Raw genomic sequence first — 17,151 nt, 5'->3', positions numbered from 1 at the left:
CGTAGGTCAAATCGAAATCCACCCCAAACTACCCCAAAAACGGAGGGGCCAAAGAACCAAAGAACAAGATAACAACAAGCCGTCACTGCTGTGCCATCTGCATGACGGACTATCATTTCAAAAGTAAGAACTGTGATTGATTATCACTTCAAACGTGAAAACAGCATAACAAAGCAAACCCTATGGATTTGAATGAGAAGGAAAGACAGACTCTAAAAACTGAGAACTTTGAGTTTGGTTCTGCAACCACCCTCCAGGAGCATCGGATGCGCATCTGACAAGACTCGGCTTCATCCTCATGTCCAGGCCACCTGGCCAGTGACTTAGCATGAGCAACCTCCAGCTGGTAACTATAACAACCTTGCAAAACTCTGTGTGTATGAGTGAATGAATGTGTGAGAGAATGGAATGTTATAGCTATAACTGATTGCTTACTTTAATTCCTTCTGTATTCACAATAAATATGGCGTATTGCCTTATTCCATAAATAAGATCCTGCTGGTTTTCATTTTCTAAGTATAACACCCAGGGCAGAGCCCCCTTGCAGCTCCGGTGTGGGCAGGCGGCTCGAGCAGGGTCCTTTGCCCGATGCCCCTTGATCCGGCTTGCTCAGCGCCAGGTCCCTCTTCTTGGCCTTCTTCTTGGGCACCAGCGAAGGGGATCGGTGCCGGGAAGAGCCCAGTGCCGGACGTGCACTACACACCGAAATTGAAGCGCTGGGAGAAGAGCAGCCTCCATGGAGGGCCCTCAAGCGAATGTCGCGTTCTTTCTGTATCCTGGGATGAAAGTTTTTACAGATGCGACACTTCTCTTTTATATGGGATTCCCCCAGGCACTTCAAGCAGCTACCATGCAGGTCACTAACAGGCATAGGCCTGTTGCGGTCCGAGCAGGGCTTAAACCCCACTAAACCGATGGGAGAGCGCTCTCCGGTTGACCCCGGTACTCCAGCTCTCTCATGTACCATCAAGGTGCTAACAGAGCATTCAAGAAAGACAAGGCCATTGTGAAGAAGCTAAATGAATTCTTTGTCACTGCAAAGGACGTGGGGGAGATCTCCACATCTGAGCCATTCTTTTTCAGGTGACAAATCTGAGGCACTATCCCAGACTGAAGTGTCAACAGAGGAGGTTTTGGAACAAGTTGATAAATTAAAATACACACTACACCCCAGGAAGTAGAGAGGGCTCAGGGCTTCCTTCTTATCAGTGACTGGTGTATCTGTTACAGCTGGGATGGCTCGAGTGAGGTGTTAACAATGAATAGCTCAGTTAAGAGCCAAATATTAACATTTTAAACACTTCGTGCTAGAGGTTCACCTAGAAATGGCCAATCTTTAATTGCTAGATCATTTTCCAGATCTCTCGAGACATCTAGACAGGCTTACGTGCAATGCTGGGGAGGAGCCAGTGATCATGCTACACGTAGGTACCAATGACATAGGGAAAGGTAGGAGAGAGGTCCTGGAGGCCAAATTTAGGCTGCTTGGTAAGAGACTGAAGTCCAAGATCTCCTTGGTAGCATTCTCTGAAATGCTTCCAGTTCCGTGCACTGGGCCAGTTAGACAGGCAGAACTGCACGGTCTCCATTTGCGGATGAGAGGATGGTGTCGGGAGAAGGAGTTTAGGTTTACAAGGAACAGGGGAACATTTGGGGAAAGGAGGACCCTATACAGGAAGGATAGACTCCACCAGACCAAAACAGAACCAGACTGCTGGCATGTAAAATTGAAAAGGTTGCAGAGGAGTTTTTAAACTAAGGGCTAGGGAGAAAGCCAACAGGTACGGAGGCACACACAATTTGTACAGAGATATCCGATAGGGGAGGCTCTATTAAACAGGGATTCTCTATATCTTAGTAAAGAGGAGAGGACAGAGGTTGAGAAAGTACAGATAGGAACTGAAGAGAAACAGTCAAATGAAAAAGAGCCCGATCCAATTACATCACATAATGGCAGACAGCTAAAAAGTGACAAATTTCATAAGTGCTTGTATATACATGCTAGAAGTCTAAACACTAAGATGGGTGAACTTGAGTGCCTGGTATTAAATGAGGATATTAATATAACAGGCATCACAGAAACTTGGTGGAATGATGATAATCAACGGGACATGGTGATACCAGGGTACAAAATACACAGGAATGACAGAGGAGATTCTTTTAAAATTGGAAGTCATATCCTATTGAGGAAAACAGAAAGGAGCACAAACTCTGACAAGTCAAGTGTAAAAAGTAGAATTAGAAAGGCCAAAAAAGAATTTGAAGAGCAACTAGCCAAAGACTCAAAAACTAAAAACAACAAATTTTTTCAGTACATCAGAAGCAGGAAGCCTGTCGAACAATCAGTGGGGCCACTGGATGATCAAGATGCTAAAGGAGCACTTAAGGAAGATAAGGCCATTGCAGAGAAGCTAAATGAATTCTTTGCATTAGTCTTCACTGCAAAGAATGTCAGGGAGATTCCCATGTCAGTGCCATTCTTTCTAGGTGACAAATCTGAGGAACTATCCCAGATTGAGGTGTCAACAGAGGAGGTTTTGGAACAAACTGGATAAATTAAACAGTAATAAGTCACCACGACCAGATGGTATTCACTCAGGAGTTCTGAAAGAACGCAAATATGAAATTGCGGAACTACCAACTGTGGTATGTAACCGATCATTTAAATCGGCTTCCGTACCAGATGACTGGAGGATAGCTAATGTGACACCAATTTTTTTAAAAGGCTCCAGAAGTGATCCTTGCAATTACAGGCTAGCAAGCCTAACTTCAGTCCCAGGCAAACTGGTTGAAACTATAATAAAGAACAGAATTATCAGACACGTAGATGAACATGATTTGTTGGGGAAGAGTCAACCTGGCTTTTGTAAACGGAAATCACTCCTCACCAATCTATTAGTTTTTCTAAGGGGGGCAATAAACATGGTGGACAAGGGTGATCCAGTGGCTATAGCGTATTTTAACTTTCAGAAAGCCTTTGACAAAGTCCCTTGCCAAAGACTCTTAAGCAACGTAAGCAGTCATGGGATAAGAGGGAAGGCCCTCTCATGAATCAGTAACTCGTTAAAAGACAGGAAACAAAGGGTAGGAATAAATGGTCAGTTTTCAGAATTGAGAGAGGCAAAAAGTGGTGGCCGCCAGGGATCTATACTAGGACCAGTGCTGTCCAATATATTCATAAATGATCTGGGAAAAGGGGTAAATAGTGAGGTGGCAAAATTTGCAGAAGATACAAAATTATTCAAGACAGTTAAGTCTAAAGCAGACTGCGAAGAATTACAAAGGGATCTCACAAAAATGGGTGACTGGGCAAGAAAATGGCACATTCAATGATAATAAATACAAAGTAATGCACACTGGAAAACATAATCCCAATTATACATACAAAATGATGGGGTCTAAATTAGCTATTACCACTCAAGGAAGTTCTTGGAGTCATTGTGGATAGTTCTGTTGAAACAACTGCTCAATTTGCAGAGGTATTCAAAAAAGAGAACAGAATGTTAGGAACCATTAGGAAAGGGATAGATAATAAGACAGAAAATATCATAATGCCATTATATAAATCCATGGTATGCCCACACCATGAATATTGCATGAAGTTCTGGTTGCCCCATCTCAAAAGAGATATATTGGAATTGGAAAAGGTACAGAAAAGAACAGGTTTCAGAGTAGCAGCCGTGTTAGTCTGTATCCGCAAAAAGAACAGGAGTACTTGTGGCACCTTAGAGACTAACAAATTTATTTGAGCATAAGCTTTCGTGGGTAACGGCTCACTTCATCGGATGCATAGAATGGAACATATAGTAAGAAAACATGAAAAGGTGGATTAAAGGTATGGAACAGCTTCCATATGAGGAGAGATTTAAAAGACTGGGACTTTTCAGCTTGGAAAAGAGACAACTATGGGGGGATATAATATAGGTCTATAAAATCATGAATGGTGTAAAGGAAGTAAATAAGAAAGTGTTATTTACTTCTTCACATTACACAAGAACCAGGGGTCACCCAATGAAATTAATAGGCAGCAGGTTTAAAATAAACAAAAGGAAGTATTTCTTCACCCAACACACAGTCAACCTATGGAACCCATTGTCAGAGAATGTTGTGACGACCAGAGGTATAACTGGGTTCAAAAAAAGAATTAGATAAGTTCACAGAGGATAGGTCCATCAATGGCTATTAGCCAAGATAGTCAGGGATGCAACCCTATGTTCTGGGTGTTCCTAAGCCTCTGACTGGCAGAAGCTGGGAGTGGACGACAAGGGATGGATCACTCAACGATTGCCCTGTTCTGCTCATTCCCTCTGAAACACCTCGCATTGGTCACTATCAGAAGATAGGATACCGGGCCAGATGGATGATTGGTCTGCCCCAGTATGGCCATTCTTATGTTCTTAACTGAATGCCGGGTATCCCCTCACCTCCTGCACAGCTCGCTAAGAAAAATGAGGCATGGCTGGGTTTACCCCTGGCAGAGATGTTCTCTTTAGTCACATTCATGATGTGGGGGGAGAAACAAAAAACACCAATACACTGGTTTGGGAAATAATACAAACTTTTATTTTGATGCAACATTTTGTTAAACAAATTTATTTGAGCATAAGCTTTCGTGAGCTACAGCTCACGAAAGCTTATGCTCAAATAAATTTGTTAGTCTCTAAGGTGCCACAAGGACTCCTTTTCTTTTTTGCGGATACAGACTAACATGGCTGCTGCTCTGAAAGCGGTCTTTTTGTTAAACAGGTGCTCTCATTTTCAGTTGCAAGATCTTGGAACGAGATACAGCAAGAAAGCAGAAAAATCTGGGGGGTATTGCCATCTGCTGATAAAAGCTGAAAAGGATGCAGAGGCCAAGTGTGTATCAAAAATACTGCGGTTCCCACTTCTACGTAGCATTAATAAATAGGGAGAAATGAAAAAATCTGTATCCACAGCTTTTTAATAATTAATCCATTTGTCTGTTTTGATTTAAATTATTTGGATCTTGCCCATTTTTTCTGACTTTTCAAAAGCTGGGTGGAGCTAGTTCACCACACTGGGCCAAACTCCCTTCCTATTTACACCCCTGTGACCTCACTTAAATTTTTAATGAGATTGCAAGGCTGTAAGGGAGCAGATTTTAGCCCATTATAGCCAGGGCTCAGCAATTTCACTGCAAGCCTCTGCTTTTCATTAATGTATACGCTCCTCTCTCTCAAATTAAATGACCTTTTGGGGAGAAATTTCTCCTGCTTAATCACAGCTCAGAGACAAATGGTTTTTTGGAAAAATGTGTAGAAGACTGAGCCAGTTGAATGACCAGAGTGTGAAATAAAAGGGGTTTGGGTGGTTTCGGAGGCTGGGGTGGGAGGGGGTTTAAACAGAAATCTCAAGCACTTGTTCTTGCACATGGAGAACTGAAGCAGATGAGATTTAAAACATCAAACTTGGCATGCGTGTAGTCCTCATTGAGGAATGTACACTTGGCTAGACTTGAAAAATACCAGCTACAGAACAGAGATGGCATGAATGAGTGAAGCAGAACAGCATGCACCAATGTACAGGTGCATTCCATTATAATCCTGCACAGCAGTGCACAGCCCAGGTATTGGGCTGTATGCTGGCCTGCTCCAGGGAGCACGGGCAAGAGTTGGGGGAGAAATACTTGCCTCCTCTGTCTGTAGAGCCACTCTGCATACAGTGCTACAGCTCTGAGGCTGCCTGGGGCATGCTCCCTCTGCAGGGGGAAAGATGGGAAGATCTGCATAGTAGAGGATACTCTAGTCCCATTCCTATACATTCCACCCATACCTGCCCCCTTTGTGCTGGTATGCAGGGGAACCCCTAGGGTGCTGAGCTCTGTACCAGGCCTCGGGATCCTCTCCCCTCTTGCACAGTGGAATTGTATCCGTTTTCCTGCCAGGGGAGCCCCCACTGTCAGAGGGGCAGTATTTGCACCTTAGTGGAGCTATGAAAGATGCATGTCCCTTCCTGTTTTAAAAGCAGGTCTGAGAAGTGGCCCAGCGCATCTGGCAGCATGTTGGCTAAACCCCCAACCCTGTACATTTCTCACGGTGTCAGAGCCACAAGGCACAGTGCATTGAGCAGGCATCCAGGACCACAGCATGTGAAATCTGAACTGTATGTGCGTTGCAAAGAGCCACATTCAGTTGCAGTGTTCCCTTTACTCTGGTACCTACCACGAATCTTACGTGGCAGGAAGCAACTTGCACTTGGGCCCTCAACCTGCCGGAACCTATAGTAGTGCCTGGCAGCACTAGGGACAAGCAGGAAGCCTCAAACCAGCAAGGAAGAGTGAGGGGTGGGGGCGGAGGCAACCAGAGCTCTGGAGGGAGCACGACCAGCACCCAAGTCCTGTTCTGCCTGCGAGGTCCTCCTGCTGGAACCTGCGGCAATTCCTCTGGGCATTTCCTCTGGGCACCATGGGAAACCTCAAGCCAGCAGGGAAGGGTAAGGAGCCAGGGTTGGGGGGGAGGCACAGGCCAGGGGCTCCATTTGGGGGAGATCGGGAAGCTGTACGTCCAGGGCGCAGGCGCTGGCTGCGGAGAGCTAGGTCCTGAGGGCTGGCGGTGCTAAAATGAGCCCCCAGCAGCCAGGCCCAGTAAGAAGCTGCAGAGGGGGATGAAAGGGAAGCCTGTGCTGCCCCCACTGCCCAGGGGGTGGGAGAGCAGGGCTGGCTGTGGGGCAGAGAAGGGAAGACCCTAAAGTCCCTTCCCCCAAGGAAGCATCGAGACAGCAGGGAGGGGAGCCTGGGAGGAGATGGAAGGGGTTTCCCTCAGGGGCTGAGGCTCCTTACAGGGGATGGGTGTAGGGGCTCATGCCGGGAGAGGCAGGGGCTCCTGCTATCCTGGGTTTCTAACTTGGTTGGGTTGTTAACTCAAACTCTTGAAAGCTAATAGGTCCTCAACCCACTGTGATATTTGCCTGTGTGTTCCATCTGGATGTGTATTACTGAAACGTCACTTTAAAACTACCTTATTCTTTTCAACCCAATACAGTGTAAAAAGACTTCCGAAAAAAGAAAGTTTCAGCTTGCCCAAGGACAAAAATGTAGTGGAGTTTGTAGCTCACTCGGCACAAAGAAAATTTAGAAAAAAACATTGTTCAGCTGTGTGCTCGATAGTGCCCAGTCCCATACCGGACACTGGCGTTTTCTTTTCAGAGCAAGGAAACTAAACTGAAGCCATTAATTCACTGCTGGGGCTCTGATTTTGCACAAACATCAAGATATTCAACGTTATGCTTCCCATATTGGCTATAACTCAGTGAAGTTGCATATACAGGGTCCCATTGAAGTTAGGGACAAAACTCTCATTAATTCCAACGGGTGCAAGTTCAGGCCCATACCATATAATAGATGAAATCCTACTCCCCTTATTAGCACAGCTAGTCCTAGTGACATCAATGGGATTCCTGGTGTGAGTGAGCAAAGGATCTGAGGATCTGACCCACAGCAAAGCAAAACACTACCTATGCCTTACTTGCTGTGAGAATCGGGATGAAATCCTGCCCCCTTGGAAGTCAATGGACATTTTACCACTGACTCTAAAGAAGCCAGGGATTACATCTCATAGGTGGAAATTTCCTGACTCCTATGCTTGTGAACTCACAGCCATACCACAGCTTTTGGCATTTCACAGAATTATTTAATGTGCCACTTAACCATTGCACTAGGCACCTGTACCACATTTACGAAAATACAAGCTGGTCCAATGTCTACAGTTAAAACCCGACTGACTCTCCCTCCAGCCCAACAGAGTCCTGAGAAAGGAGAGAATGGCACGCCGAAGGTCAACAGATTCATTCGTTGCCTTGAAAACAGGGCTGAGTTTTAAAACGGCCATTAACATCCCTGACGCTGACACGCTGTGCTATGATTCATAGCACTTCAGCCTCTCCCCTCCATCGCCATCCATATGCAGTTTATTTTTAAACTGCCCGTTTTTTATATTAACGTGCTGCTTGTCTGTAGTTTGCTCTCCTCCACTGGGCACGGGGCAAAGCCCAGCCTCTGCTTCTGTCGCTCAATTCTGCAAAGTGCTAAGCACCCTCCGCAACTCCCATTGACTTCAATGACACTGGAAGGTGCGCAGCCACTAACTAGCATACTCAGCATATTGCAGGATGGAGCCCCAGATGACCTTGCATGAGGCAGCCTACTCACCGGAGGATGGCTGGCGGGTCCTTGTCCTTTAAACTTTTTTTTTTCTTGCAGACAAAAGGGCGTATCCCTAGTTGGAATGAATGCATTTCAGGACCTTAGTATCTCATTCAGTTATAAGAACAGAGACAGGTCTCGGGTTGTTTAAAGGGAACAGGCGGGAGCCCAACAGAAAGGGTTTCTCTTACAGCAGAAAACAGGCTCATTTATCCCTGTGCAGACAGAGTGAAGGATCCGAGTGCAGTTAAACACCCTCCCACAGGACAAAAATTCTACAGCTTCAAGAGACCCCCAACTTTTAAAGAGTCTGGAAATGAGTCGTTCCAGATCCACTTTGAACCTTCCTCCCCTAACCACACCCTGCCTACTCTAAACCCACTCACTTTCCCCTAAATACTCCACCCCTTAACCATCCCCCAAACCCCTGTTCTTTTTCCTAAACTCCACTCCCCCCCACGCTACACTTTGTATTGCTAAAAACAGGCCAGATTCCCTTGGAGGTAAACAGGAGATGGGAGACGGGATGGTAGTAGGGAAAACAAAAACACGCTTGAAAGCTGGGGGTTGGGAAGAAGGTCAAGGGAAGGGATGGATCATGATAGCGTAGAACATGGGAAGGAAAAGGGCTGAAGGAGACAAAAGGAAGGAGATGTGGGAGACTGGAGTGAAGGAGAACAGCCTGGAGAGGGGAATGGTACATGCCTCCTGAATGGCGTCAGTCCTGTCTTTAAAGTAATGAGGGAAGTTCCTGGATCGAGAATGAAGGACAGGGAGGGAGGTTCCTGGAGAGGTCTGGGGACTTAATCAGAGCTGAAGGGACAATGACGGCACAGTCACAATGTTTCGTCCGGCAGAGCTTAGCACAGCAAGAGCAGAGATAGCAAAGGGGAGAGGAGATACAGGCCTGGGATTGCGGGAGGCAGTCCAAACAGTGGGAGAGGGGAGCCAAGGATGTGAGGGTAGAGGAAAGGCAGAGATCAAGGAATCAAAAAGGGAGGATGGAGAGCGGCAGAGGAGCGGGTAGAACGGATGCCATGGAAGGGGCGAGGGGGAGCAATGCTGGAGGCGATCATAAGGGGTGGGCTCAGAGGAAGGGCAGCAGTGCTTCATTTGTGCCAGGGCTGAGCCCCGGCATCTCTAGGCTCGGCAGTTCGTAGCCCCGGCACCTCTGGGCTTGCCGCACCAGTTATGAAAGTAAAAAAATTGCTTGAGCCCCTTTCATTACAAATTAAGCACTGAAGGGCAGCACTTGCTCTTCAAGACTTAACTAGTTTCTCGTTGCACCAATATGGATCTTTTAAAATGCCGCCCTCTCCCCGAACTGCGAGGCACCCAGCGCTCAAGATGGTCTCTTTCTCCTTACGCTGTTCAGGAGCGTTAACAGCATCTCTTTGTGGAAGACTCTGGGTTTCCATATGGGGGGGGGGGTGTCTCAAATTGCTTCAATATAGCTTTAAATACATTTTTATGGTCACTGTGTTGTTCATGCGAGACAGAGGCACCAACATGAGCCTTTGTACCATTGGTTATCATTACCAATAACAAGCGCTACTGGGATTTAGTGGAATGTTCCTCCACCTCAAGTTTTTCCAGCATACAGTTCTATCCAAATCCATAATTATGCTCAGAGGCATGATGCACAGTGTTAATTGTCCATTGTGTCCCTGTGAAAGGGGGAAACATTTTCCTGTTTCTCCTTATTTGCACCGGTAAGAAATGTACATAGATCTGTCTCCCAGTCAAAATTACAAAAGTGAAGAAAAATCAAGTAGCACCTCCTAACCCAGGTGCACCATCTCACACCAAACCAGCCTGCATGCTAGCCTTCAGAGCACGTGTACCTTCTGACTCCAACCGGTCCAATCCGTAGGTGACAGCTGTGCTAATCCGCCTCACAGATGGAACGACAGTTCTCCTTACAGAAGATGCCATCAAAGCTGGAGTTGCCAGGGTCGCAGTTCTGCTGGTCAGCTCCTCCACCTGCATTCTCATTCCAGCGAGGGTCTCTGAGGATTCGGGAAGAGCAGTGACTGCTTCCTCATCTGAGACAGTGACCAGGTCTGTTAAAACGACTGAAAATAGGAAGCATAAATACCCACCGAGATAATTGTTGCAGACCAATCCTGCAGCATGAGTACCAGTAATTATTAAAGAATTCATTCTTAAAGGGAGGCTTAACTTTAAAGAAAAAGGAATTATTAAATTCCGTTACCATTTATGCACAAAGCTCTCTGTACAATGGTGCAATGAATGAAACCAGTACTCCCCAAGGGACAGCTCTCTGAGTGTGGGAGATCTCCTGTAAGAAGCCTTCTGTTAGTTTTACTTTATGTTGCTTCTGGGGATGCCAGTCACTACACTGAGACAAGATCGGAGCACTTCAGAGGCACAAATAAAGTTATGAACCAAGAGACAGATCTAAATGTTTATTGCCCAGATAAAATATTAGGGATGATGAACTTATAATTAAACTCTATCAGCAAATTAATTACAGTGGAACTCTTAGAAAGGAGTTATTTTTTTTTAGAAAGGAGACATTTTTTTCCGACTGAACAATCTCACTCTGACCCAAATGCCAGTTTTCACACTGTAGAGCACCAAAGCAAAAGGAGACTCCCAGGCTAGATTTGCCATTGGTGGTGTTTCATTATAAGTGGTTTCTATTGTATTTATGCCTTGGCTGGATTTTTAGTTAGTTAGTTTTGCAGTACTAGCTTGGTGTGAAGGGGAACCTAGACCGTGCTCTTTGCAAGGGTGACAGAGTTTCTGATGCAGTGGGTGTGCACTCCCTGGCTGATGTCAGGAGGAATTCTGGCGGAGGTAGCAAGACGTCCTCCTGCAGCTCTATACCACCCCCAGGGCGTGCTTCTGGGGGAGCCAGAATCCAGCCCTAAAGGCTTTAGAAGGTCTATCAGGAAAGCAAGCAGATACAGTAAAGAAAATCCCATCAAATGCCTGCCAGAGATAAAGATCTTTCATTAATTCCCCACAACAAAAGGCTAGTAATTAGTCTCACATCCCTTTGGGCTCAGTCCCAAGGAAGGAGAGACTGTAACCATATTGTCCAAGGAAGAGCTCCCAGCTGCACTAGGGCAGGTGAGAGGCACATCCCTGCTCACTCTCCATCCTTCCCCACCCATTAGTGTGTGGGTGAGATTGTCAGGAGCAGAGTCCTTGCTCTTCCCCCTGCATCCAGAGCCACTACTGAGGCAGCACTTACACAGAAGACATGGGCAGTTCTTACGTCCCTCTGGGCCTCTGTGTGGCTGCATTAGAGGTAGGAATAATCTGACACATCTGACTCCCACGAACTCCAACTCAGCTGCCTTTGATCTCCTTGCCCGTAACGCTGCCAAGAGGCCTGCATCCCCTGACACATATAAGAGGGGTGATGGCTAGAGAAGCAAGGACACAAGCCACTTAGGGAGTGGAAGACAAAAGCCAATGCCTCTGAAATGAACTGGCAACCAGGGAGGAGCACAAGGATAGGGTGCTCCCTGAACTCTCACTCACCAAAGCCAGCAGCCACCTTCTGCTCTAGCTGAAGTTTCTGGTATCATTCTGCCCCCTCCCAAATCACCGTATTTAAACCTAGCTGTGGCTAAAGCATATTATAGGATGGTTGATTCGTGCTTGCGAGGAGAAGAAAAATCAGTTAGGTTAGAGAACCAGGTTTTAGTCTAGGTATCTACCAAGGTTAAAACCTGGTTCTCTAATATGATTTCAAACAGGTTTTTTTCCCCCAGTCACAGTGGCAAGACAACATAGTTTGGCCATAGCCAGGTTACACAAACATTGTGATTTTTGTAGGGGAGCCAGGACCCCAGAACAACAGAACCAATCCATGGAGAGGAGGAGAATACACCACAAATAGTCAAGCAGGGCAAGCTTGTTTTGCAATGAAAATAGTGAACTGATAATGTGCAGCAGGAGGCATCTGAATTAAAGTTGTTTCCGGCACAGGAACAACAAGACCAGTAAGATTTTATTTATCCTAAAGAAAAAAGTAAAGCGTGTAGAGAAATGAAAGCAGAAAACCCTACCTTCGGCATCTAGGGTTTTTGCAACAGACAAATGGGTGGCAGTAAAGGAGACAGTAGTGGCTGAGTGTTCTGACTTTTTCGACAGCTGGGCTACATTAGAAACAGTCGGTATCAGGGTTGCCCCCTTGCTTTCTTCCTCTGTCACGCTTGCGTCACTTGTGGTCTCATGTCCAGCACTATACGCTGGTGTCATGACTGGCAAGGTGGCATCAGTTCCTTGACTGGCTGTCATCGTCTCTTGAGTAACACCTATGGCAATAACGTTTTTCAGCTTTGATTTTGAAAATTATCACCGATTTCTTGTATGTTAATTGTGGACCTCCCTATCCGAAAAAGTTTTAAGAAATTTAAAGCAAAAAGGAAGAGTTGAAGGAAATATTGAATGGGAGCAACTAATGGGGTTTTTTTTCCCCTATCCTATAAGGGTCCAATTCTGCCACCCTTACTCCACATGGAGCGCCCTTCAGATAAATGCATCTAATAACTAAATAAGGCCTTGAGCCTGCAATGAGCTCTGTGAGGCGCTCAGAGCAGGACTGGAACCTAAAGTACTCTTCAGTGTAAATGAGGTTGGCAGAATCAGACCCTAAGTGATTAGAAAAAAATCAATAATCAGCTTTCAAAAATGTATTACCCCCCCCCCCCCAATTCTGGAAGAAGTACCTTAAAACAAAACAAAACATCACCACAGGTATTGTTTTTACACATTACTAACTCTATTATTTGAGATAATCCACAGAGCAGTAAACAAAAGGAACCAGTTTAGAGCAATAATTCACAGTGACTGTACAACATAATGAAGTCTACGATTTTGTCACGGAGGTCGCGGAACTCACAGAATCCTTGACTTCCAGAGACCTCCGTGACTTCAGCCCACAGTGGCTCAGACCTCCCCAGGGGCCCCGCTGTCAGCAGCAGCTGGGAATTGCGGGGCAGGCAGCGGGGACCCCGGAGCTCCAAGCTGTCAGGGGCTACCGCAGCTCCCGGCCACTGTGGGCAGTGGGGCCACCAGGAGCTCTGAGCCGCTGCCACTGGGGGGTACCCTATAGCTCCCGGCTGCTGCAGGTGGCAAGGGCACCCTGGAGTTCTGAGTTGCAGCGGGGGGACCCCGTAGCTCCTGGCAACCACTGCTAGCTGGACCCCCTCACAGTTCCAAGCCGCTGTGGGCATGGGGGGCACCCCGCAGCTCCCAGCTGCTACAGGTAGCAGGGGTCCCTGGATCTCCTAGCCACGGGCAGCAGGGGACCCTGGAGCTCTGAGCCCCCACAGGTGGTAGGGGCCTTCTGAGCTCAGAGCCAGGGCCCCTGCAGCTGGTGTGGGCGCTGTGGGGACTCCACAGCTCCCCATTTTGTCACACATATTTTTAGAAACAGTCATGGTCAGATCACAGGCTCCTGGGAATTTTTCTTTATTGCCCGTGACCTGTCGGTGACTTTTACTAAAAATATGCAAGACAAAATCTTAGCCTTAAATGTAATGGATTAACAAACTCCTATAAAAGCAGAATCAAAACACAAAAATTGTCTTTGTTTTGTTTTCCAGGCACAGAGGTGGGGTGTAGAAGTTTTTTTCACATCTTGAGGTAGGAAGGACTTAGCACAATGTGGTTCTACCCCATGGCTAGGGTTCCTTGGCACCACGGTAATACTAAGAAATAAAATAACAACAACAACAACAAATAATAGCAGCAGCATCCACTGTTCATGGCATGAAAAAGCACCGTTGCCCTGTCTCATGGAAGGAATCTGTTTTCTCTCTCATTTTCAGTTTTGTATGGTTTAAAATACTCTTCCACGTCAGTGGCACATTGCTTGTTCTGCCTACTTCCTCTTGAATATAAATACTACAGCTGTGAGGAACTGCTATGCACAGAGCCAGGGAAGGCATAGTCTACTTCTGTGCATACCTTGCCCATCCAGTTTACCCAATGTGACTCAATTCTAACCTATAACCAGAGCCTGGCGCTCTCTGCAAGCTCACATAAACTGCCTATGAATCTGAGCCAGATCACAGAATTCTGAGCTGTCTGCAAACTTCTTGAGCAGCAGCAATTGCTCCAGGATGAAGAGGCTGAAGGTCAACAACTCTTCCATTCCCACATCATCTAAGACAACATCAGTGGCTCCAGGCCCTCCGTTAACCTGCTCTTGCTGTTCCAGTGGAATCATTGCACTGAGCCTTCAGATTCTACAAAGTCACAGGCTACAGCTAAAACTCACTACAGAAACAGATGTGCCTGGCTTGAAGATGGTTCACTGTGTTCACACCCCCAGCACTTGAGTTTAAGTTTACAGCCATCACACAATTTAAAGACAGGTACGACCCTGGAAGCCAACTGGAGTTGCACTTGCTTACACCAGGGCTGAATTTGGTCCATAGACTGAGTGGCCCCAGTAGGAGCTCTGAAGTTCCTACCTTATGGAACAGTGAATGCAGGAATACACACACACACACAAAAGGGACAGCGTCAACTTGAAATTTTTTACTAACAAACCCCCCCTCCCAAGTTTTTGATAATATATAAATGGTGTCCTGTGCACAGAAATTTTTAAAAGTCTCCTTAAAACAGTTTTTATATTTCTTTTTTCTTTCTCCTCCCCCAGTGATGGTTATACATAGAGAGCAAGTTCATCAGACACTCGGGCACAGCCTTAACCCCCATGTGTCTATCTGCTTCTGCCTTTTCAGCTTCAGCTTTGCTGCTTCTGTTACTGGTAAACATTTTCTCCCCAGGGCATGAGGTAGAGCATACATATCAGCTCAGTGCATGAGAGTGATCTCGCTTCAGTGTGGGAGGCTTGAACTGATCATCAACAAAAGAGTGAAACTGGTTGAACATTAGGAAAAACTTCCTAACTGTCAGGGTGGTTCAGCACTGGAATAAATTGCCTAGGCAGGTTGTGGAATCTCTGTCACTGGAGATTTTTAAGAGCAGGTCAGACAAACATCTGTCAGGGATGGTTTAGATAATACTTAGCCCTGCCATGATTGCAGGGGATTGGACTAGACGACCTCCCTTTCAGTTCTACGATTCTATGATTATACACAAGGTGTTGTCAAAAACTCAAAATGCACAGAAAAAGTATATTTAGTCATTTCATTCATTTCTAGCAATCTTAGCTGTTACTCATAGCTATAGCAGGCACAAAAACGTATAACAGCAGCCCTTTAAACATTTATACTGCAGATGCAGGTTAGCCTCTAGCTATAAATCAAAGCCATCTTTGTTCGCTTTTGTTCTTCGATTTTAAGGAGACAAATGAATAACAAAGGTGCTTCTCCCAATACCCATGTTGGAAGGCAAGCGTAGGTTTTTATTTCGATGTGGGTAGGCAAGTTACCTTTTAATGAATTTCCCAGGGTAAGGAAGATATTCGATTTTGTGTCCGTCATAGTAACAGCCTCTGGCCATGACAAGGAGACACTTTTCCTATCATCCATTGTGACTGGTTCTGTATTTTCCTTTGTGTTTACAGCAGTCACTTCAGCTTCTGCCAAGGGACGTGTGAGATAAACAGAAGTTTGGCCAGTGGAAACTGTTGGCATCACCTCCCCCTGCATTGACACCTGTACTGGCCCAGAATACACGTTTTTTTCTAGTTTCATGGTTGTTGCATGTGTAAACGGCATGCCTCTTTTCACATCATCTTCATCATCCTCTCCTCCCGTTGCCCAAGGAGGTTCTGCTACCACATTGTTCTGTTTTTTCTCCTCATGCTTTGAGCCTCTTACCTGATTTATAGTTCCTAATTTTGTATCATCCCAATCATCACTCAGTACAGAGACAGCTGGAGCACCTGTGACAGCACTAGCTGCCACTCCTAAGCTTCCTTGCCCACTGTCCGTTTTTGTTTCCAAATGTAGGGAGGCATCAGTGGATACAAATGTCTGTTTCGCAGTGAGGACAGAGGTACGGGCATCTGTCAACTGCAAAGGGCTCCCTACATTTGGCCCCAGTGTTCCAGGCTCAGAATCAGCGGTTTGATGAGCCAAAAGTAAAGGGCTTGTGGGGTACTCACTCACCACTTCTAAGTTTGGGCTTCGGGGATGCAGAGTGGGCAATTCTTTATTATTAAGCTGGGGTGTAGCTGAAAGGTCAGAACTACCATCTGCCTTCTTCCCTTCTTCTATAGCATCCATCCTAAAAAAGTGATTATCCAGGTCACTAATAAAACTATGTCCTGTCTCTGTGCTACCCCCTACTGTCGTTTTGAACACAGTACTACTGAGCACATCAGCCTCAATGTCCGGATTGAGAGTAGTCAATGCTGTAGTTAGCATGGCCTTTAATAGCCCATTTTCACTTGATTCTTTGCTTGGCCCAGTGGGACTGAACTCACTTTCATCTGCCACAACCATTGACACTGTAGGGGGATAAACATCGAGGCTCTTACTGCCTATGAAAAGATTATCACGAAGACTTGCGTGTTGTGTTTCTCCTTCAGCAGTGAAAATCTTGTTTAATGAAGTCCCAGATGGCTCTGACAACAATCCAGATGGCTCTTCTGAGACAGCAACACTGGTTGATTGCTCAGAAGGGCCTAAGTTATTCTCCAAGCTTTGCATTCTCATCCTCTTGTCTTCTAGCCCATTCCCTGCCAATGCAGCGTGTTGGACCTGTACTGTGTCCTTCTCCGGTTTCTGAAAGGTTAGACATTGCAGGCTGGTGGAGCTGAGCAGGATGCTGCATGTGACCATGCAAATGTGAAATCCTATTGATCTGCTCATATCGGAAGAAAGATGTGCACAGAAGTGTGCAGAGTTGATCATTTCAGAAAGTAAGTCCTAGGAAAAGAAAAATACAATATACGAATGAGTCACTTTTACATGCTTCAAATTAACATATTCAATTAAGATAAATGCAGGTAAGTGGGTCACCTTGACAATGGGACAGGTTAATAGTCTCTAAGGTAATTTGTGGTGAGGATGCCAGTCAGGAACTGA

The 17,151-nt window shown here is 45.9% G+C and overlaps 1 protein-coding gene across 2 annotated transcripts in view; it reads right to left on the bottom strand.

Moving 5' to 3' along the window:
* ARMH4 (armadillo like helical domain containing 4) overlaps positions 1–16,896 on the bottom strand; it is a 94,307-nt gene extending 77,411 nt beyond the window's left edge. The window contains exons 1-3 of one of the 2 annotated variants that reach the window (XM_077820591.1): positions 15,549–16,896; positions 12,208–12,456; positions 10,006–10,236 (exon numbers count right to left, since the gene is read on the bottom strand). In XM_077820591.1, coding sequence (XP_077676717.1) covers positions 10,006–10,236; positions 12,208–12,456; positions 15,549–16,779 — 1,711 coding nt within the window. In that variant the 5' untranslated portion in view covers positions 16,780–16,896. The remainder of the gene's footprint in view (positions 1–10,005; positions 10,237–12,207; positions 12,457–15,548) is intronic. The other variant, XM_077820592.1, reaches the window with a different exon arrangement.
* Between the last annotated feature and the right edge of the window lie 255 nt (positions 16,897–17,151).

This window comes from Eretmochelys imbricata, chromosome 6, assembly GCF_965152235.1.
Source record: "Eretmochelys imbricata isolate rEreImb1 chromosome 6, rEreImb1.hap1, whole genome shotgun sequence".
Classification (NCBI taxonomy): Eukaryota; Metazoa; Chordata; order Testudines; family Cheloniidae; genus Eretmochelys; species Eretmochelys imbricata.
Note: the sequence above shows the minus strand (reverse complement) of the source record. Positions and strands in the feature narration are given on the sequence as shown.